General features: G+C 47.0%; 2 protein-coding genes across 10 annotated transcripts in view; both read right to left on the reverse strand.

Annotated features, from left to right (window-relative positions):
* The window catches only part of eif4g3a (eukaryotic translation initiation factor 4 gamma, 3a), a 43,502-nt gene extending 29,458 nt beyond the window's left edge, over positions 1–14,044 (reverse strand). For 4 of the 8 annotated variants that reach the window (XM_035520197.1, XM_035520196.1, XM_035520195.1 and 1 more), the window contains exons 1-3: positions 11,308–14,044; positions 3,110–3,182; positions 614–787 (exon numbers count right to left, since the gene is read on the reverse strand). In XM_035520197.1, the coding sequence (XP_035376090.1) occupies positions 614–787; positions 3,110–3,182; positions 11,308–11,471 (411 nt within the window). In that variant the 5' untranslated portion in view covers positions 11,472–14,044. Of the gene's footprint in view, positions 1–613; positions 788–3,109; positions 3,245–3,889; positions 4,083–10,731; positions 10,844–11,307 lie in introns of those variants that run through there. The other 4 variants (XM_035520200.1, XM_035520198.1, XM_035520199.1 and 1 more) reach the window with 4 other exon arrangements.
* Positions 14,045–14,219: 175 nt separating this feature from the next.
* ece1 (endothelin converting enzyme 1) overlaps positions 14,220–22,572 on the reverse strand; it is a 20,387-nt gene continuing 12,034 nt past the window's right edge. For both annotated transcript variants that reach the window (XM_027024466.2, XM_027024451.2), the window contains 15 exons: positions 21,988–22,112; positions 21,075–21,221; positions 20,816–20,881; positions 20,213–20,401; positions 19,936–20,078; positions 19,374–19,488; positions 18,005–18,115; positions 17,529–17,627; positions 16,835–16,912; positions 16,437–16,540; positions 16,207–16,317; positions 15,987–16,054; positions 15,592–15,782; positions 15,120–15,215; positions 14,220–14,764 (listed from right to left, as the gene is read on the reverse strand). In XM_027024466.2, coding sequence (XP_026880267.2) covers positions 14,588–14,764; positions 15,120–15,215; positions 15,592–15,782; positions 15,987–16,054; positions 16,207–16,317; positions 16,437–16,540; positions 16,835–16,912; positions 17,529–17,627; positions 18,005–18,115; positions 19,374–19,488; positions 19,936–20,078; positions 20,213–20,401; positions 20,816–20,881; positions 21,075–21,221; positions 21,988–22,112 — 1,820 coding nt within the window. In that variant the 3' untranslated portion in view covers positions 14,220–14,587. The remainder of the gene's footprint in view (positions 14,765–15,119; positions 15,216–15,591; positions 15,783–15,986; positions 16,055–16,206; positions 16,318–16,436; positions 16,541–16,834; positions 16,913–17,528; positions 17,628–18,004; positions 18,116–19,373; positions 19,489–19,935; positions 20,079–20,212; positions 20,402–20,815; positions 20,882–21,074; positions 21,222–21,987; positions 22,113–22,572) is intronic.

Below are 22,572 nucleotides of genomic sequence, written 5' to 3' on the forward strand. Positions count from 1 at the left end.
TTCTTATGCTACCGAATCCTAAACACACTCCAAAGGGAGTGTGTTTAGGACCCATGTGCATCTGCAGAACCCACTCTGATGGTGCCCACAGAGATAGCTGAAGATTCCTCAAGGTGAGAGAGTTCGGTAAGTACTGGGTGCATACACCAAGCTACAGGCTGATTCAGTGGTGATACTGGAGTGTGATATTGGTATTATATTGTATTATATTATATTGAGTCTAATTAGATCAGCCAGTAGGGAGAAACGGTGAACAGGAGAGAAGTCCAGCCAGCGTAGTCAGAAAGATGCAAAACAGTTGAGTATTTAAGATTAACAAAATTAAAAAGTTTTAGAAAAACTTTTCCTCTCGAGACTGAACTGCTTCTTGGTACAGAGAACAGATCCTTTGTAAGAAAATGTATTGTTGTTAATTTTAAAATGCATATTGTTCCGTGTTCTTCATTTGTCCTGAAGCTAAGTTTGAGGAAAGAGAATTCTGTCCAGGGCAGTCGCGTTCATATTGCAAAGCAGTATGGGGAGACATAATACAGACAAGCATTCACACACAGAAATACAGACAGACAGGTGCAGTGAGACAGACAGAATGTCGTTGGGCTGTGGACACACTCACCCCTGCGCCTGCTTCCCAGCCTTTGAAGTAGCGGTAGGGCGGGGCTTGGGGTGCAGATACCTGAGACAGAGCGGATGAAGGGGCGTGGACTGGCCCTGGCCCCGCCCCTGCCAGGCTAGGGTGGCTTTTGCTCAGATCATGGCCTGGGTAATGAGGACCAGGGTGCCTTGGAACCTGTAGTGTGTACACACATACACACACAGTCGGGCACCGTGACAGGTCAGGGTCTGGGACAACATGTTCACACACATGAAAATAAATTCCTCATTCACAAAGTCATTTGTAATGTATATAGTGGAAAGTGTTCCGTTTTGAAAGATGCTGTACATGTTTAACATTATTAGAAAATTCGAATGTTAGTACATTAACACTGTACACAATGCGTGAAGAGGTTAGAAATACATGTCTGTTTGAGAAGCAGTAGGGGTGTTCTGTCCTCGGTACTGTTCCAGAACTCCACACACCCTCACCCACACACACACACACACACACACACACACACACACACATACACCCATGCATCCATCCAAACATAGCACCTAATCACTTGCACAGTGGCAGCTGTACCGAGAGTTTCATAAACCTTTGTGCTGCATGTAATCTAAAGCCAGTGACACCAGACACAAACATCTAACAGCCTCAACAATGAACCTGACTCCTGTTAAGACAATGGAGTCATCCAGGCCTCATCTGCATGACAAAACAACACCCTGGCATGCGGGGGACCGCCCACGTCATGGAACTCTCATGTTTAACCCCTGAAAGAGGCAGACGCCAGAGACTCCGGTCACGCGCTTGTTCGGAAAGCGGAGGAGGCGAAACGGGGTATAGGAGAGAGGGAGAAATGACACTGGCCAGATCCCAGAGAATGAGAGAAAGAGGAAGAGAGAGAGAGAACTAGAAAGACAGAGTGAGAGAAAGCAAGAATAAGGGTGAGAGAGAGAAAGAAAGAACAGTATACAAAGAGAGTGCAAGTGTAAGAGAGAGAGAGATATCAAGTCGGAGTGAGTGAACAATGACAGCATGGCTTAGTACTGGTCTCTTCGCTGGACCTCCTCCACTGGACCTTCTCCCTGGACCTCCTCCCCTGCAGGATGCAGCGTCTGGTGTGCAGCCTCCTGCTTACAGGACTCTTTCTGCTTCTTTCTGTTGGTTGCTAGAACACGATGAGCGCCGCCTTTGACTGGCGGAGGTGCAGGTGCTCCCTGATGCTCGATCGCATCACATGGCAACTGAGCGGAACCACAGGGTTACGGGCCAGCAGGATGTCTGGCGTGCCAAAAGCACTCTCCGCCCACTCTCTGACTAGCATTGGACTAACTTCAGGGATCTCTGAGACAAGGTGTGTGAGTGTGTAAACATCACCATGAACTATGTGTAATATGTGCTCAATTATTAGTTGTTCTAACTGGCCTTAAACTGCTGGGGGCTTGAGGTGAAGAGGTGATAAGATTTGTGTGTGTGTGTGTGTGTGTGTGTGTGTGTGTGTGTGGAAAGTTGAGTGGAAGGGAAAAGTGTGCTAGAAAAAAGTGCACAAGCAACATGGATAACCGCAGCCTTGAAAGGATTGTCAAGAAAAGGCGATTCAAGAATTTGGGGGAGATTCACAAGGAGTGGATTGCTGCTGGAGTCAGTCCTTCAAGAGCCACCACACACAGACGTATCCAGGACATGGCCCACAACTGTCGCTTTCCTTGTGTCAAGCCAATCATGACCCAGAGACAACGTCAGAAACGTCTTACCTGGAACAACGAGACAAAGGACTGGACTGTAGCTCAGTGGTCCAAAGTCCTGTTTTCAGATGAAAGTAAATTTTGCATTTCATTTGGAAATCAAGGTCCCAGAGTCTGGAGGAAGAGTGGAGAGGCACACAATCCAAGCTGCTTGAGGTCTAGCATGAAGTTTCCACAATCAGTGATGGTTTGGGGAGCCATGTCATCTGCTGGTGTTGGTCCACTGTGTTATATCAAGTCCAATGTCAGCGCAGCCGTCTACCAGGACATTTTAGAACACTTCATGCTTCCTTCTGCTGACAAGCTTTATGGAGATGAGGATTTTCCAGCAGGACTTGGCACCTGCCCACACTACCAAAAGTACTAATAGCTAGTTTAATAACCACAGTATCACTGTGTTTGATTGGCCAGCACCTCACCTGACCTAAACCCCATAGATTCTCTATGGGGTTTTGTCAAGAGGAAGATGAGAGACACCAGAGCCAATGCAGACGAGCTGAAGTCCACTATCAAAGCAACCTGGGCTTCCATAACACCTCAACAGTGGTAACAGTGGTAACACTTCAACACTCTCTGACTAGCATTGAAATAACTTCAGGGATCTCTGAGACAAGGTGTGTGAGTGTGTAAACGTCACCATGAACTATGTGAAATATGTGCTCAATTATTAGTTGTTCTAACTGGCCTTAGACTGCTGGGGGCTTGAGGTGAAGAGGTGATGAGATTTGTTTTTGTTTTTGTGTGTGTGTGTGTGGTCACTCACACTGTAGACTGCAGTCACCCCAGGCTGGGGAGGAAATATCCTCTCCTCCAACGACAGAGGCACCCGTGGGATTCTGGAACACACAGGGTTAAGGAGCAGTCCTGTGTCGGGATAACACAGGTCAACATGCTCTCGCTTGACCAAAAAAAAAAAAAAAATGCTGGTATTAAAAAAAAATTAGTGTTGGAGAATATTTTATATATTGTACAACATGACATAATTCTGCTTATTGACAATTTGTCCAGTTTAATTAATCGAGCCCTCGACTGGCTGATATCAGATGTCACCCACCACACCTACAGTGGCCACAGAGCCAGGAAACACACCTAGCACCCACCCACGCTCCCCACCCAAGCACCACATACCACCCAGCCCACCAACCAAGGGACTGAAAACCCCTTAAAGGCCATGTGTCTAAAACTTCCTATTTCTCTGGAAACTTTTATATATGTACACAAATACTATATCTACACACACACACACACAGTTATTTGGGGTCTAGCCAAATTCTCACCCTCATCACCCAAAAAAACGTCAACATTCCCCTCCTAAGTACAGCACGTTCCTCCACCAGAACGGGCTGAAATCCCGGCGTGGATCTTCAGGGTGGCAGGTGGAGTGAAGCATAAAAGCCCTTACACCAGCTATTCTGGCAAACCGACACCCCCACTGCCTTCCACTTTATTCATTTCATACTACACTGTTTACCGCAAATCACATGACACAAAGCGCTGTAGCTTACCCCCCCCATCCCCATAAAGGTTTCAGAGAATGATTTACTGCGGCCGTTCTGATGGCGCTCCTGCAGGTCTGCGACGGAAGCACGGTGGCAGGCGGTGGTTTCCCACAAGCGTCTCCTAAACATTGCGTCGTCGTGGCGACGCTGGGCCCGCGCCGCAATGTGTGGCAGGTGCAGACGGGCTTCGAACGCGAGCGCGCTCTATTTAACACGCTCGTTAGTGAAGGCGTCAACACCGACGCTCTTTAGCGGCTGGACGGAAGGCCTCCGCCCACAGGGGGAAGCAGGTCACTTATAGCAGTGGGGAGAGAGGTTCGGATCTGAGACTGACAAAGAAAGAAAGGTCAGGAGAGAGAGAGAGAGAGAGAGAGAGAGAGAGAGAAAGAGAGAGAGAGAGAGAGCGCAGCTCTGGTAGTTCTCTGGATCGAGGCACTGGCAGGTCACATGGTTTCAGGGAAACGCCAAGATCTGGCTCCTTCTCCTTCTCTGCAACACCCTGTGGGCTTTCAGTGTAATCCCGCCTTCCTGGATTCTCTCTCTCTCTCTCTCTCTCTCCCTCTCACACACACAAGCCCTCATCTGTGTTGGCAACCTGCCAACATCACCCCTGAGAGCGAGTGAGAGATGGAGAGGAAAGGAGGGGACGGTTAAAAAGAAAGAAAAGCGAGGTAGAGCGAGAGAGAGAAGAAAAAGAGAGAGCGAGACAGAGAGAGAAAGAGTGTGATTAGGAGAGAGGGAGAGAAAGAGGGGGAGAGAGAGAAGAGGGGTGGGGAGAAAGAGAAAGATAGAGAGGAGAAAACGTGGGAAGAGGAAGAGAAAGCACCCTGGGCTGAGAGGTGGTCTCATTCATAACTGCCTTAAACTCACAGACTGTGTGTGTGTGTGTGTGTGTGTGGGGGGGGGGGGGGGGACATGGGTGTGTGCGAACTAGTATCACTCCGCTCTTTCTGCATTCCCCAACATGAGCGTAGCCCTTGTGGGGTGAGCGGAGGTCATTTCCGTGCTGCGTGAGGCCTAGGGGTGGGGCGCGTGTGGGTCGGCCGAACCCCGGTCCGGGTCACGACCCCCTGCCCACCGTCTCCACAGTGGGCCTGCGAAAGGCTTACAGGGCCTGCACGGGAATCAGGTGGAGTGGAAGGCTTGGTGAAGCCAGAATTTGGGATGAAGTCCTGCTGTCAGAGAGGCACTCCAGGGCTTTACTCCCCAGAGACAAGCCCTGCACCTGCTCCGTCTCGCTCAGTCAATTCTTCCTTTTTCCTAGAAATGTAACCTTTCGTGAAGATAATTCCACCTCCGATGGTGGTGTAGGGGCTGCCGTGTGTGTCTGTGTGTGTGTGTGAGTGTGAGTGTGAGAGAGAGAGAAGTAAGCTGGTAAAGTCAAGCCTGACCTTTCTTTAACCTTTAATAACCCTCAGGTGTACCAGGAGTCAATCCGTTCTGACAGCTCCGCCCAGCCAGTGCAGAACTGTAGCACCAGGCACTCCTGAAGGTCACATACTTCCCATCATCATGTCAACAGTGACCTGTTTCCACCCCAAACACAGCGTAGTGTCAGGACAGCGGTGGGGGTAATGAGGCTTGGGGGCAAGCAGAGGGTAACTATGACTGGACAGCACAGCTACTAATGCACAGCTATTTACTGCACAGCTCAGGCACTACCACACAGTTACTTCACAGATCATACTGCAGACAGCTTTTTAGAAAAGGTGTGAAAGAGAGAGAGAGAGAGAGAGTGAGAGTGAGAAACTTGTACCTGAGAGTGCCATCACAGATGATAGCCTAGAAATGCAGCAGATGTTCAAGAACCAAGAACAGCACACACATGCCATACACAACACTACACCAGCCATACACCACACTACACTCCACCACACCAGCCATACACAACACTACACTCCACCACACCAGCCATACACAACACTACACTACACCACACCAGCCATACACAACACCACGCCGGCCATACACAACACTACACTACACTACACACGCCGGCCATACACAACACTACACTACACTACACACGCCGGCCATACAGAACACTACACTACACACGCCACCCATACACAACACCAGCCATACACAACACTACACTACACTACACACGCCGGCCATACACAACACTCCACTACACACGCCGGCCATACACAACACTACACTACACACGCCAGCCATACACAACACTACACTACACACGCCAGCCATACACAACACTCCACCACACCAGCCATACACAACACTACACTCCACCACACCAGCCATACACAACACTACACTCCACCACACCAGCCATACACAACACAACACCAGCCATACACAACACTACGCCGGCCATACACAACACTACACTACACACGCCAGCCATACACAACACTACACTACACACGCCAGCCATACACAACACTACACTACACACGTCAGCCATTTACAATACTACATATGCCAGCCATACACAATTCTACACAACACTACACTACACACGCCAGCCATACACAACACTACACTACACATGCCAGCCATTTACAATACTACACTACACACGTCAGCCATTTACAATACTACATATGCCAGCCATACACAATTCTACACAACACTACACTACACACGCCAGCCATACACAACACTACACTACACACGCCAGCCATACACTACACTACACTACACTACACTACACACGCCAGCCATACACTACACTACACCACACCAGCCATACACTACACTACACTACACCACACCACACCAGCCATACACTACACCACACCAGCCATACACAACACTACACTACACTACACCACACCACACCAGCCATACACTACACCACACCAGCCATACACAACACTACGCCGGCCATACACAACACTATACTACACACATCAGCCATACACAACACTACGCCGGCCATATACAACACTACACTACACACGCCAGCCATACACAACACTACACTACACATGCCAGCTATTTACAATACTACACACGCCAGCCATACACAATTCTACACAACACTACACACGCCAGCCATACACAACACTACACCACACACACACACACACACACACACACACACACACACACACACACACACACACACACACACACACACACCTTCCCAACATAAACATTGAAGACAAGCCTTCTGCCAAAGGTTACTTTCCATTTACAATAGTCAGATGGCAAGTGGAAATCACACTCCAAAGATGTGTGTATATTGTAGGGCATGTCTTCTTTGGAACAGCATATACTCCACCTGCTGTGGCTAGGCTACTCTGACCCTCCAGTGACCCTTCAGGGCCATTCCATTCAGAACTGAAGTGTCCGCTGTGGGGGAGGGGGGGGGGCATTTGTTGCCCTCCACAGATCCCCTCATCATCAGTGCAGAACACACGCCAAGTTTACGGGTGCACAAAGTTCACGTTGCCTAACCCCATTTGCGGCATTCCTCTCCTCAGAAAGAAAGAGAAATAAATAAATAAATTAGGACTAGGTGGGACTAGATGTGAAGCTCCTCTAGGTTTTGTAAAACAGGGTTAACCAGTAAACAGGAACATTAGCTTTAATATTTTGCTGTCAGACAGCAAAAAAAAAAAAAAAATCTGAATTAGAAACATCAGATGTGGATGACTGGAGCCAACACATTTGACCGTAGAGATCATGTATACATATTTTGGCAAAAGCAGTTATTCATGCGCAGTACAACAATACGACCCTGCGCAGTATGTCACCATGACAACAAGTCACTTTACTTTAGAGTCAATCTACAGATCAGTGCGAACCAACACACCTTAAATTCACCTTTGTAATCATAACTAATGTGAAACGAATCCTTCACCATCCGCACCAATGTTTCTTCTCTGCGCGAGTGGAAGCCCTGTTGAAGCGGCTGTTTATACGCAGAGCCGGACAGCTTTTCAGTGCAAACATAAGCATGATCTGGAGACTTGCCACTGGAGAAAGCACAACCACCCACCCAGGTACAGGAGACCAGGTAGATGGGTCACGGAACAGAGTAAACAGCTGAAGGCAACAGTCTGAGCACTGCTCCGCCGTGGTGAAAACCGCCCCAGTGTGTCCGACTCGGAAAAGGAGGACAGAAACTCCGTGACCCTTCTCTTGAGCCTGCGTCATGCACAGAGAAGCGTAATTGTACGTGAATGTCTGGGAGGGATCCCAGGTGAATTCTGGGCCAACAGCCCTAGGCTCTTTATACTTCTACACAGGTATTCACACAAACAGAGTGGGGAGTACTCCTTCCCTGAAACACACTCAGCAACACCGAAACAAACAAACAGACAAAGAAAAAGAAGAGTGAGAAATGATAAGAAAAGCGAATGCAGGGTCTGACCTGCCTGTCCGGGGAGTGGGCGGGGCCTGGACCGGGAGCCAAGGTTCGTGCTTCAGGACACTAGGTGACCTGGGCCATTGTTGGCAGGCGGCGGAAAGCTCCGCCCCCCTCCAACCTCACACCCTGAATTCTAAGTAGCGCTGCTATTGTGTGAAGGGAGCAGCAGCAGACACATGGGCTAACCGTTGCTCTGGCAACCAGCGGCACCTCCTCCTTCCCCCGTACATACACAGACGTATACATATAGATAAAGCACTCTTGGCAGCATAATCGGAAGAGAGTAACACACGGTCCCACACACCTCAGACACACAGAGAGAGAGAGAGAGAGAGAGAGAGAAACAAAGAAGCTATTTTAGTCTCCTTCGGAGAAACAGGTCTAAAAACAACAGATATACATATAACATGCATCTGTGGTGGCCTTGTGCTGAAAACAAGCAAAATGCAATACTAAATTTGTCTCAAAGACAACCTGAGAACAGCCAAAATTCAGACAGAGCCACACATACCTCCCATGACCACACACGAGGGCACAGAGACAAAAACAAACCAACCAACCAACCAACAAACAACAAAATATACAAGATCCAAATACTATGGCCTCTGTATCACCAGAACAGTAGCAACTAGAGAAAGATCTGTTGCAATCTGTCAGCTGGTGGAACGTCAGTGATCAGCACTGGGAACACTGGGAACACTGGGAGCTTTTTATCATCAAGGGCCGCAAGTTACACTTCCGGATGGATGACAGGACGGAGGGCCGGGACTGAAAGATGGAGAATTAATCCCGCAGCGAGGATGATGAGCAGAGCTATGACCGAGGAGATTCATGGCACGGCAATAAAAAATGAGATGCCCGCGACTACCAAAGGGCAGACAAGCGAGCAGGCCAGCGTGTCAGGGCGAGCTGACCGGTCTATTTTAAGATTAAGATTGAGATTTCGATTTGGCCAGAGGCGGCTGGTCCTGCATTCCAGGAGGAGGGAGCTGTCGCCCGGCCGGTTTTGTGCGCCGCGACACTATGAGCGTCAGTCACACATCGGTCACCTCCATCGCAGGGACAGGGCTGTTCCTCGCGGCGTTCAGGGTCGACCAAAGGGCCAAACTGTTGCGGAATCACGCAGCACAAGCAGAAGTAGCATATGGAAACCAATGTCACTTTTTCAAAGTGGATGAGGAAGATGAAGATGAAGGACAGGAGCATGCACCTAACTCGGCAACTCGAGACTCAGACCAACAGGACACCAAATTCTGTGGACTTGAACCGTGACCCTGAAGGAATCACGTGACACAAAGGAAAACCACATAGGCTTGTGCCATCGGTCTTAACAGTTTCAATTAATTTCACGAAACATTATGAAATGTACTGTTAGGGTTACTGTTTTCCTGATACACTGCGAGTGGTGAGGGGAATATAATGTATTCGACTATATTGCATTACAGGGCTAGACCAAAATAGCTGAAGATTACATGAAAATGGCATTTCTCAGACCAGATGTTTAAATCAAGAGAAGTCTCAGATTCACTAAAGCATAGGCAAATCGACACTGTGGATACCATTCTCTGCCAGAACTGACTTCATTTCATACCCTTAAATGTCTTGTAGAGTGATCTTTTAAATATAATAAAAACAGAGTTACAAGAAAGGGCCACCATTGCCATTAAATACATAAACCAACAGTTCACTAAAGTTCTCCCTGTGCAGCTTGCTAACCAAGCAAGAGCCTTAATCAAGAGGCACAGATTGTATTGTGTCTTTATTATGCTTGTACTATTGCTCAATCACTTGGCTGAGCTAAGTCGTACGGCAGCATAATAGATCAGTTGTCGGGCTTTATTGCGGTACTGACCCTGCTATCACATAGGATCGCAATATGTAAATAAACCCTATAACAAATCACAACTATTTTGACAGGGGAGTTGAGCAATCTGACCGGCCTCCAAAGTGTGTTCTGTTGGTGTTGTGATTACACAGTCCAAGTCATTTACAGACTGCAAGAAACCTAAACAGTTTTACTTAAAATAAAGCTAGTCTTTAAGGACGTGACACACCTAGATGATTCGACAATGGCTTTTACTGTATAACATATCTCTGACAACATGTAGCAATACAGTCGCGATATGATTTGGTTTTTTTTTATAGTACAGCCCTACTAGTTGGACAGTCAAGCCATTAGAAGACACCCAAATTATTCACCAGAAGGAAAAACGATGCTGTCGTACACATAGCAGACTTGTCGCACAGGTTGTGGCATGTTACACCATAGCGGACTTCGTGAGAAGGCAAGGAGCTGAACTGACCGCAGTTACCTTGGGTTCATCTAAACACTCCTTTCGTCTGCGTCTAATTAAACAGAAATAAGGCGGTTTCCATAGATCTGGTGATCAGTTGACAGCGATTCAACGCTGTTCCCTGCATCACTGAAGCCCTTGACAAACTGACAGATCTACCAGATCATTGACCCAGCAGGGCAGGGACGGAGATCCAGATATTTAACAGCTGCACTGAGATGTGTATTATATTCCCACTCTGTTAACATACCTTAAACCACACACGCACCACATGACAACCGGTCTTCCATGGCGCTGTAAGCGGCACCTGCGGCAAACCAAGTGGGGGGAGTCCGAAAACTGGTGTTGTTATTAAAACAAGATCTCATTCCCCTGTGGGGCAAGATATGTATGTTTGTTCAAATACATCACTGTTATGAAACTCCCACACCAGAAGTGGCCATGGTGCTTAGGTGTTTGGCTGTGGTCAGATCCCTCCACTGCACACCATGCTGGAATTGTCAAGTTCAGCGAACAAAGCGCCCGGTGACTTCGGAAAACCAGCGAGAAACGGGGTTAAACTCGCCCTACACACACACCTCTACAGAAAACACTAATACCGACAGATGCAAACGCTGAACTGCCAATCGGTTATTATACGACCTGTTATAAACCGACGACCTGCTTGCGCGGTAATGCGTGCAGGAGCCGATCGCGGTGCCCGGTTATTCCCGTGCGTTAGGAATAACAGCCGCTGTCTAAAGCAAACATGCTGCCTATGAACCCACCAGCGACCTGTCCACCGGTACTGGGCGAAACACGGGCTACGGGCGACGGTGAAGGATACTGGTGTGGCGGAACGGCAGGCGGCTGCGGAGCGGCTGGGGCTCCCGGTGGTAACGATACCGAGGTCAGGGTCGCCCGCAGCTGACTCGACGGCGACGGCCCCGGTAGAGGGCCACCGACTGCGCCGGCGGCCGGTTTCGGCACCACTTTCGGTGGTAAACTCATCGCAAAAAAACAAACAAACAAAAAAAACCCCCAAACAAACAAACAAAAGGAAACAGTACGCGGCTGAAATATCGGCGCAGATTGCACCTATACGTAGGCAGAAATCGGTGGCTGTCTTCTTAAATCCTTACACCGTGGGAGAAGTATTTCTCGCTATTGGGGAAAAAAGCCATTTTTCCGGTATAGTCGCTTTTAAGATCGGGGTTGTAGGCTCCGCTGCTCATTGGGACGGTAGAGGTTTCGGTCCCCCCCCCCCCTCTCCGCCCTGTGTCTTCGCGGACCCCGGTATAAATCCGGCTCTTCGGGTGGCTGTCTCCAGGCTTCCCTCACGCCGTTATTCGCCTCATTTTTAAAGTATTCTCTCATTGATATCGAGGAGTTCGCTCAGCGTGGCGTTGCGGCCGCCTCAGACGGTCCGGCAGGAACGCACGACTCGACAGACGTCGGCAGATTTCGGGAATGCTCGGTTTACCTTGGCTAGTGAAAGTGACGTCTCACTTGCAAAGAATTTCTCACAACGTGCCTCCACTAAATTTCGAGCAATGCATTTATTCCACCATATGTCACATTTCAGACAGTAAATTAATGTGCACAATATACGTACAGTGTCGCTTGTCTGTTATTTCCGAGACAAACCTGAAAAGCTTTAGGGGAGTGGTCTAACCCTGACACCATCCACACAGACAAGATGAATGCGGCTATAAAGTCACCCTTGGATTATAAACTTTTTAATATGCATCTCAAGAATCAATAAACAATAAACGGTATGCGTGTTTTAGTCCTAAGTGGAAATGAAATTACGAGCAAAACCGAGTCTTTCGCTCTTTTCTAACGATATTCCCAAAGACCGTGTGTGCAGTGCCATCTAACGGTGATACGTTCAAGAGGGGAAGAAAAAGTCCAAAAAAAGTTTAAATGAACCCGGTGCGACTGGTATACAAACAAGAGACACGAAGCTTTCAAAATCACACCATTTATAATTTCACATCAGCATAAAACGTCTATGAAAAATTCCCCAAGAGCAAACTTGACGGGTGGAGCACAAGGGTGCCAATATAAAATCATTATTTCGAGTTATTTTATGGTAAAAGCTCCATTGGGAAGTCTATCAACTGTCAGAATAAATCTTTCCCCAGACTACTCAGTAGACTAATGACTGATATGCACAAATACACATTCATTGTATGCGAACATTTAAATGTTCAAATTGATTTGTTTTTGGCTTATGGTGCTAAACGATAAAAAAGAAAATGTTGAGGTTATTCGGAATTGAATACGAGTGAGGTGGGTGGGGTGGTACATAATTGATCATTTCCCATTTCCTGATCATTTCCTGTCGTGTTTACTGCAGCCTAAAACAATTTGTTTGTGTGACACATTTTTCATTTTTCTTTTGTCCCTTCTTTTTTGTAAACTGAAGTGAGGTGATGAATTACAGTCAGTATCCCCATCTGCATAGCCCAATCCTGGCCTGTATCGTTATCCAAGGACCCTTGCAGGCTTGGGTGTGTCTGAATCTCGGTTTTCATAGCTGAAGAGCAGATATAGTCCCGGGGAGGAGCGCCAGGCAAGGGAGTGAGTGTATCAAGGCTCGGGTTCCCATTGTGCCTGTAGATCCCGAGGGCCAAAGGCCTAACCAATCCTGAATCCATGCTCATGTGCTAAGGTAGTGCATGAATCCAGAGCTGGACCCGAATCCAGATATTCCATCAAATTCACCCGTTCAGGATCACACAGCAGGCTGCACGTAATCACAACAAGCAAGGCTTCAAACATTGCACGATGCATGCACCAGCGTCCTCTCACCAGACTGGTCCACTGGTACTGAAACACACTGCATTCAGTGTTAGCTTATGTGCTCCCATGTGGAAAATGGCAAAAGCTGACCGATAGCTCAAGTCCTGTTAAATCTCTGGTTAGTAGTCTGGAGTCACCACAGCACAAGTAAATACATGTATCATAACGATCGGTTCAACTGAAAACGAGCTGTGATTTACTAAATCACTTTGCATATGTTACAGTGTTTTAGATTAAATATGCAAAGTAACAAGCAAATATGGAAACACATGCAAATTCAGTAAATATCATTGGATAACAGGATCCTGACTGTGTTCTATGTGCTCTTATTGTTTGCAGCGGGGAAGTGACTTTGTGTGAAGCGCATTAGTGCTTTTGAAGTCACTATAGTGCTTTTGAAGTCACTATAGTGCTTTTGAAGTCACTATAGTTTTCCGGCTTCTGTGCTAAACGCTATTTGGAGAAAAGTCTTGTGCCGTACTTCTGCAAGGTGGCGTGAGCAGAAAGTTGAATTTACACTTTGGCGTAAATCACGGCTCGACTGGCTTAAGCTGTTATCTCACTGATCCTAGACCAGCAGGGCAACGGTTCAGAGATTTTCCTGCTCTAAACACACTGGAGGGAAGTGATGAGGTGAAGCCCTTCAAGTGTGAGTCAGAGCAGTTCACATGCCAAACGCTCCATTGCAGGTGTGCAGCTGGTTTGAGGCTGGAAACCATTGACATTAACTACATGAATGTGGATTATGAACAGACAGCCTATTAATGTGGGGGGGGGGGGGGGGGGGGCTCTGAATTTTATAGTATTAATATACTGTGTATGAATAGTGTGTGAATGCAGACCCAGACTCAGACCCAACAAATATCGCTGGTGGACCCAGAAATATATAAACCCAGAAGTTCCACTATATATATATATATATATATATATATATATATATATATATAACAATTTAATGCAGGAAGAAAATAAATATTATTACCCTTAGAAAAAAAGCACATGATAAGCAAGCACATATTTACAAGATCTGATTAGCAGCTGTTCACTTTCTCTGTGAAGTTTGTTTCCAGTGTTTAAACAGCTCCTCCATATTTTCTTATTCCAAAGCTCATTTCAACATTTCATTTAATTCTGCCTGAAATAAAAATAAAGCCCCTGATCTCCACATGCGCCACCCTCTCCAGTCCAGAGAAGAGCTGTGGGCAGGTGGGCGGGGCCAAGTAACAGAATCGTCCCAGCTCCGCCGAGGGGGTGGGCAATCTGCAGCCCTACACCGCAAGCCCTCCACCCAGACCGCCTGGGGACACAGGATCGCAGGGTTACCAGAGCTCGCACTTGCGCCTGGGGTTCATAGGAGTGTCCGGCGGGCAGCCGAAGTGCTTGGAAAAGTCATCGGAGTTGGAGACGGTGCCAATGACCCGGAAGCGGGAAGGGCTGTGGGGGTCCGTGATCACGCCTTCATGGGAACTCTCAGGGGTCCGGACTGAGCACCACACCTTCAAATTCGAGTACGCATGCATGTCCACACGCACACAGACACACACACACACACACACACACACACACACACACACACACACACACACACACACACACACACACACACACAGACACACACACACACACACACACACACACTCACACACACACACACACACACACACACACACACACACACACACACAAAACAAAACACAAAAGGCAATGCAATGCTTACCACAACAAAAACAATAAACAATTCTGGTGTTGTCTTTCACTGAACACATTCAGCCTGAGTAAACAAGCAGGGGGCGGAACATTAACAAGCGATACATCTGACTAATGAAAAACAAAACAAACAAACAAACACACCTGAGCAAATCCAACAAAAAACAACTGATGGTTCGTCATGCCAAGCGCAGGAAGGGCAGCCTCCTTGCCGTGCTTCCATATCCAGTTCTCATAGGCCTGCAAAAACAAGACACAGACACGTAATGTATGTTGATCAGCAAGGCAGGTAGTGTAGGCCTCGGGCTTTGGGTCAAGCGCCCGATCCCCTGCATCAACTACAGCTCCCCGTCTCCTCCTGGTGTTCACCTCGCTCCTCTGCGTCAGAGATCACAAAAGCGCTCAGAGGAGGCATGTACACAAGGTAGGAAGCCTCTCCAAGTTTAGCATTTTGCCCCCTGTCACAGTGGTGGGCTGTAAACTCTCGCTGTGGAAAGACTGTGCTGACAGGAGCACCCCCCCCCCCCCCCAACCTCCACCTCCGGACTGCCCCCCAGCCTTAACTCAAGCAGAGATGTCCTGATCCCACATCTACACTCGAGGGGCCTTGACTCACCTTGAAAGCAGCTTTGAGGCCCCCGTTGTCTGCGATGTTCTCACCGAGTGTGTGCTTGCCGTTCAGGGACTCGCTGTTGATGTTGTAGTGGCTGTACTGCTCCACCATGCACTGGGTCTGCTGCTTAAATGCCTCCGCAGATGAGTTTTTCCACCATGAGCGCAAGTTCCCGTCCTTATCATACACCCTCCCTGGTGCACACACACACACACACACACACACACACACACACACACACACACACACACACACACACACACACACACACACGAACATGACATCATGCTGTTCCATGGACTGGATGCATACCTTAGGCAAACACAAAGAGGTTCTATGTCTTAAGGTTTAGAGTCATTCTGCTGTAATGTCCCATTTCTGTCTTAATATGAGGATACCTTGGTCGTCAAATGCATGGGTCAGCTCATGTCCCATAACCACACCAATCCCCCCGAAATTCAGGGCCCTGGAGGGCGAAAAGGGCAAACGTATACTGAAACGTACACTTGCGCTCAGACATCTCATCGCGCATCGGTGCGAGGCTGGAGATGGCCCCCATGGCCACTCTGCCCCTGTGGTAGGTGTAGGATGGTGGTAGGTGGAGGAGGCTCCTCTTACTTGGGCCATTCATGGTTGTAGAAGGGAGACTGGAGGATGCCAGCAGGAAGCACAATCTCGTTCTTGGTGGGGTTGTAGTACGCATTCACTGTAGGTGGAGTCATGCTCCACCTGTGAGGTGAGGAGCATGAGAAAATGGATTCTGTTGTTGTTAAATATAGTATAATGTGTGTGTGTCTGTGTGTGTGTGTGTGTGTGTGTGTGTGTCTCTGTATGTTGTTGGTTTTTACTGGTCTCTGTTGGGAGCTTTCCTCAGCTGGTCAGCTGTTACCCGTCCAGAAAAACTGTAGTAGTGCATGACGTTCTGGAAGTACAGGTCTGACGCCACATCCAACTGACACAGCACAATATTAGAAATTAGAATGCGCAATATAAGATGTTAGAGCTTATATTATTATTATTATTATTAGAATTAGGTACTCCAAAACACTAGTCAATAAATCTATAATGAAATATACAGAATCACAAGCTTAATAAGTGGATTCATATATATATATATATATATATATATATATATATATATATATATATATATATATATATATATATATATATATATATAATATTTTAGAAGTCCATGTAATTTTTCTCGTAGCAGTGACAATAATACTGTACATTCTGTACTTACATCACTGAAAACTTTATCCAGCTCTTTGGGATCCATGATAAACTTTGGGTACCCTATCATATTGTATATCGCATCTGCCTAGATGAGAGGATTAATCAGGTTGTTTACTATACAACTGAACACCAGGTGGCACTATAGAGCAGGACAGTGCATTGGACCTGGACTTAATTTTCCACTGCATAACAAATGATTTAGAATTCAACTATTAATCATAATTAGTTAAACAAACTTCACACATCTATTTACTTGACAAGTGCTCACATCTAGTTCACTGGTGGAAAATGACGTATGATAATTTTTTACTTTACAGCCATTACGAAGCATCATGGGTATTTTGTATCAGTATGATCAGTTTAATTTTATAGATACATAAAACAGTTATCATCAGAACTCTATTACTGATGTCCATAATGGTTCATCATCAGTACTCTGTATTTTTAAAAAATGTTTTTGGCACAGCGGTTAAGGTACTGGATGAATAATCAGAAGGTTGCTGATTCGAACCCTCCTTCGCCCAGTTGCTACTGCAGGGCCCCTGAGCGAAGCCATTAACCCTCAAAAGCTTGAATTGTACTTGGTCTCAAATGTAAGTCTGCTAAATGCTGTAAATGTGTGAACTTGTCCTAATCCCTGTGTGGCTGGGCTCTGTAAACTCCTGGGAGGGGGTTCAGGCCCCGAGTGACTCAGCTGTCACCTTCTCTTTGGCAGCTTTTTTGGTCTCGTCGTCCATCCAGCCCACGTGCTTCAGGCTGTCCTCGAAAGCCCCTTTGATCTCAGCCACCATGTCTTCGGCCTGACGGACACACGAGGAAGGTGGGGGCGCGGTTAGCGCTTACAGTGGCTGGGGTTTAGCACTTGCAGACAGCATGGGGAAGCTTCAGGGATCATTTAGAGATTCATTTCACAACACAATAAAGCCTACAGTGTAACACTGCAAGGAAACAAAACATTAACAACCCACCATCAACTCTGAGCAACAGACTGTCAGCATTTAAAACAGTTATTTTAATTTATTACCATAATTAATCTTTCCATTTGCTGCCAATTTTTCAATCTGCTGTAATCTGTATTAGTCAAGCCAGCTTTGAGTACAAATGTAGTTAATACTTGTTAATTAAGTAACAAATGTGTAATTAAAAGTGGATAAATGAAGCGTGGTAGGAGACACACAAACGTCTTGCTGTCCTCTGTGAAGGTGGCTTTGACGAAGAGAGCTCCCAGGGCGAAACCCAGAGCACTGTCCGTGTCACTGACGCATAGCTTCCACCGAGGGGCGCAGCTCTGAAACGCAGCAGACACAACGAACACGCCGGGTTTCAGGGTCCGTCTCTACACGATCGCGTACAAGCGGGAGGTCTCCTACTGTATGTGCTGCATGTAACCCTCCAGCAGGGGGCACTCACCCACATCCATAAAATGCTAGCTGAATGTTAAATTCAAGAAATAGTCTGAGAACATAGGTAGGTTTTAAACCTCTGTTATTTGAGAGAGAGAGAGAGAGAGAGAGAGAGAGATGAGGGGTGGGCAGGGAGGAGGAGTAACAGGGTCTTACACCAGGTCAGGAAGTGTGTGTGTGTGTGTGTGTGTGAGTGTGTGTCTGTGTGAGGCTCTGTGCATGCTGTTTGTTGTGTCTAAGACCCAAGATGTTTAGATTTAGACATCTTTACAGAACGCTAACCCATAACTCTGGACAGGTTTACAGAACGCTGGTGTCAGCTATCAACCTCCACATTCCCCCTCTCCATCTTTCCTTTCCTCCTTCCCTCTTCCTATCATATCCACTTGCACAAACACCCCCTCCCACACACACACACACACACACACACACACACACACACACACACACACACACATAAGTGTGGTGACTCACAGGTGCCCTGTTTGTTTTTTCAGCCTGACCTCTGTGGAACACAGGGCCAGAGAAGTGGAGTCCCTCTCCTGATAAGGCTGTGAGGAGGTGGGGCGTAGGATCTTAGACTCTCCACTAACCCCCCAAAACAAAACACTCAGGTCGGAATCCGCTTCTTTTCAGTTCTTCTCAATTTCCCTTGAAAACTGAACTGAAAAAACAAACCTAGAGGGGCCATATTTTGCGGTTCAACCCACTCCCACTGTCCTTCCACCCTCCATTTCCACGTTCCCCAACACTGCTGGAATATTTCACGTCTTTCTCATTTTTCAATCATCCAGTCAACTATCTGCTTAATGACCTCACCGAATGTGTAATTGTTAATCATATGCAGATTCTGCCATTAATTCCTAATAATCGTCACAGCAGGAAAATCTGATAACTAACCACGGCAGCAGGAGGGAGACAGAGAGAAAACGGAGCGCGAGAGAGAGAGAGGTGAAAACACAGCGGGAGAGAGAGACAGATAGAGAGAGAGAGAGAGATATCGAAAAAGTGAGAGAGAGAGAGAGAGAGAGAGACTGAAACAGAGAGCAAGAGAGAGAGACACAGAGAGATAGAGATTATTAGATTACTGCCATGTGATTGGTCAGCGTGACTGTCTATCTGAGCGGCTATCGTCATCGTCACCTTCTTGGCTCCATACATGACTTCAAGGAAGCGTTGCTCTGCATCCTGGAACCTCTGATCCAAGATGGACACCATCTTCCGCACCACCTTCATGATCATGTAGTTGTTCAGAGTGCTGTGGGCGGACAGAAAGGTCACGGCATCTGTCTCGTGTGTGGGAGGTTGTGGGAACAGGCTTTGTTTCACACTAGGCCCGAACAAGACGTCACACAGATTCAAATGATCAGTTTCGTAATGATATTAACAGAGAGGGCCGAGGGCAACGCGATGCAAATAAGCCCTCTAACACATCAGATCTGGGATTGATTGTGCGCTGTATCTTTATGTTTTTGTTGTGGCTGTGAGGACGAATCAGGACAGCCACACCATACAACAAATAAATAAATGTATTTTAATCTGCTGCAAGATCAAACAAAATCTATAGTAATAAAAATGCAAGTCTAGTATATGTGTGTGTGTGCTGCTGGCCTGCTAAACCCACTTCCCTCGCTAGCATGTTTTTCGGAGTTGTTGACATGTGCTGAGCTTGTGTTGCGAACAGCAGATGAAGATGGAGCGCTACCTCTTGCTGGTGTTGCTAATGAGCTGGGAGACTTTCTGCAGGTACTCGGTGGCATAGAGCACCACGGGCTCCGAGTCGTTCAGGACCACAGGCGCAAACACCGCTCTGAGGAAGGGCATCCAGTCAATGGCAGGAGCGAGTGTCTGTGGGGTTAACACACACACACACACACACACACACACACACACACACACACACACACACACACACAAGAAATCTTTTTTCAGCACACGGTCAGTGCACTGACTCTTTCACAGACTGGTTTAGTGGAGCTCACCGCTAGCTCTCTGGCCTGAATCTTGTGGTAGATACTCTCCTCATCCCTTCTCTCCTCCTGTGGGACTGTGATGTTGGCCAGAGCACTCTCAAACGCCACGATCTCTGTCATCAGGGTGTGGGATGTCTCCTCTGAGCCCCCCAATAACATGCCCACTTCCACCAGGAAGTCCAGATAGGCTCTCAGATACTGCGCACGACACAAAGGCCAATACTCACTCGGTCGTTGTCACATGGACTCATGCAACACAATCAAAAATGGTTTCCAAACTGGTCATAGCTTTTCCTGTTTAGGAAAAATTTCACCAGAGATGGGCTAAAAAATGCAATATTGGGCAAAAAAATGTAATATTGGTAGCTCAGTGGTTAATGACTAGTAATCAGAAGGTTGCCAGTTCAATGCCCACTGCTGCCAAGTTGCCACTGTTGGGACCTTGAGCAATATTTCATAAATGTAATATTATTTTAAATCTAAGGGCCCAGCCATTCTTTCGTCAGGTGTTAAACAGCATTATTCTGTGCTGGTTTTTGACGACTAGACAACTAGCTCTGTCGATTTGAAACAGAATTGTTTCCTCGCTTTCTGAATCATTCTTCTGCATACCTTCTCATTGGCTGTCTTGTTGAGGTAGTATTCTCGGGACGGTAAGCCCAGGCCTGACTGATCCACCTGGAAGAAAGAGCAAGCATGTGATTACACAAGCATACCCTCTTCCTCGGAGAAAATCAAAAACAGGAGCAATATGGGGTACATGCGCGGCATAAAAGACTCGATCCTGGCAATCCCTCGGAATTTGAGAGTTCCATAAAGAAGAGGACCAAAGCCATAAAGGATGTGAACTCCTCAGAGGAGCGCCACACACCTGGATGATATTGCTGCTCGAGTTCTTGGAGTCTGTGCTGACGAACACGGTGAAGAACGGGGAGGAGCGGAACTGGGCCGACGCGGTGCGCAGGACCTCCTGGAAGTTGTCCTTATCCCACGGGCCGCTCAGGGCCCAGCCCCCCATCTGAGGAAGAACGCTGGGTGGTTAACGGCAACGGCAAAGAAACATCCGGATCCAAAGGCAGACACGCGCACAGTGGTGTGAGGACAACCCGACCAACACCACACCGCATGGATGGACAGCTCTGAGGCTTCTAAGGCATAAAGGCCAGTGTGATCAGGACATCACTGACAACTGTGCTATTCTCTGACTCAAAGGTTCCACTGTTGGGTCTAGACTCAAATCTCTAAGTTACTTGGTCTTAGATACATCAAAGTTCAACTTAAAGTTTATAGTTTAAAGTTACAGTAAGCTCTGTGAAGCCCCACCGTACACAAACAAAGAATATGCAAATTCACCTATACACGACCTATACCAGTCCATAGAAAGAGAGGGAGAGAGAGCGTGTAATGCATGCACTGTATTGTTGCAATTTATTCTACTCTAGTCTTTTTTGCGTTATTTACTTGAAAAAAGGTGTGCTAGGAGGTATATGTGTATAGGAAATCTAGGTATACATGGGGTTCAGGTTTGCAATTTTACATGGGGTATATGGGTGATACGGTTGCATATGGTGAGGATTTACTGTACATACCATTCATACTAATGTTAATAAATAATTAATGAATAACATGCCTAAACATTAATAAGTAATAAGCCTGGGGTTGAAGGGGTTAATATCCAGTGATGAATGACTGTGAAAGGCCGTCCCTGGATCAGTGTGTGGGGCCTCACCTTGTTAATGAGTGGCTGTGAAAGGCTGTCCCTGGATCAGTGTGTGGAGCCTCACCTTGTTAATGAGCTCCTGCAGTGGTTGGGCTCCCAGCTTTTCGATGGTTGCCTCGTTCATGCAGGCCTTGTAGTAGCGCTGGGCCTTCTCCTCAGCCTCACTGAGGCTCTGCTTCTCAGTGCTCTCTGAGCATGCACACACACACACACACACACACACACACACACACACACACACACACACACACACACACACACACACACACGCACACACCACGTCAGCCAATACAAGGCATGTAATTAATTGCTAATCCAGCACTTTCGAATTTACATATATTACATATATTCTTTAAAAAGTCTGTTACTCGTATGTACTTTTATTTGCACAGTTTTCTCTTGCGTTAGTTCTAGTTTTGACTCTGGTCTATTGGCATAAGAATGTCTTACATCAACAATGCGCTATTGTAAGTCGCTTCCGGAGAAGCGCTCGTGCTAATTGCTGTTAATGCTAGCGTAAATGGAGGCAACGTTCCCAGCTCTTTCAGCACAAGAAAAAGAAAAGAAAGTGTTTTCCACGTCATCTTTTGGCTGGCTTCTGAGGACAGCGAACACTGGCACAGAAGCCTGTATGACTAGCCATCCTTTT

The sequence above is a fragment of the Electrophorus electricus genome, chromosome 20 (genome assembly GCF_013358815.1).
Source record: "Electrophorus electricus isolate fEleEle1 chromosome 20, fEleEle1.pri, whole genome shotgun sequence".
Taxonomy (NCBI): Eukaryota; Metazoa; Chordata; class Actinopteri; order Gymnotiformes; family Gymnotidae; genus Electrophorus; species Electrophorus electricus.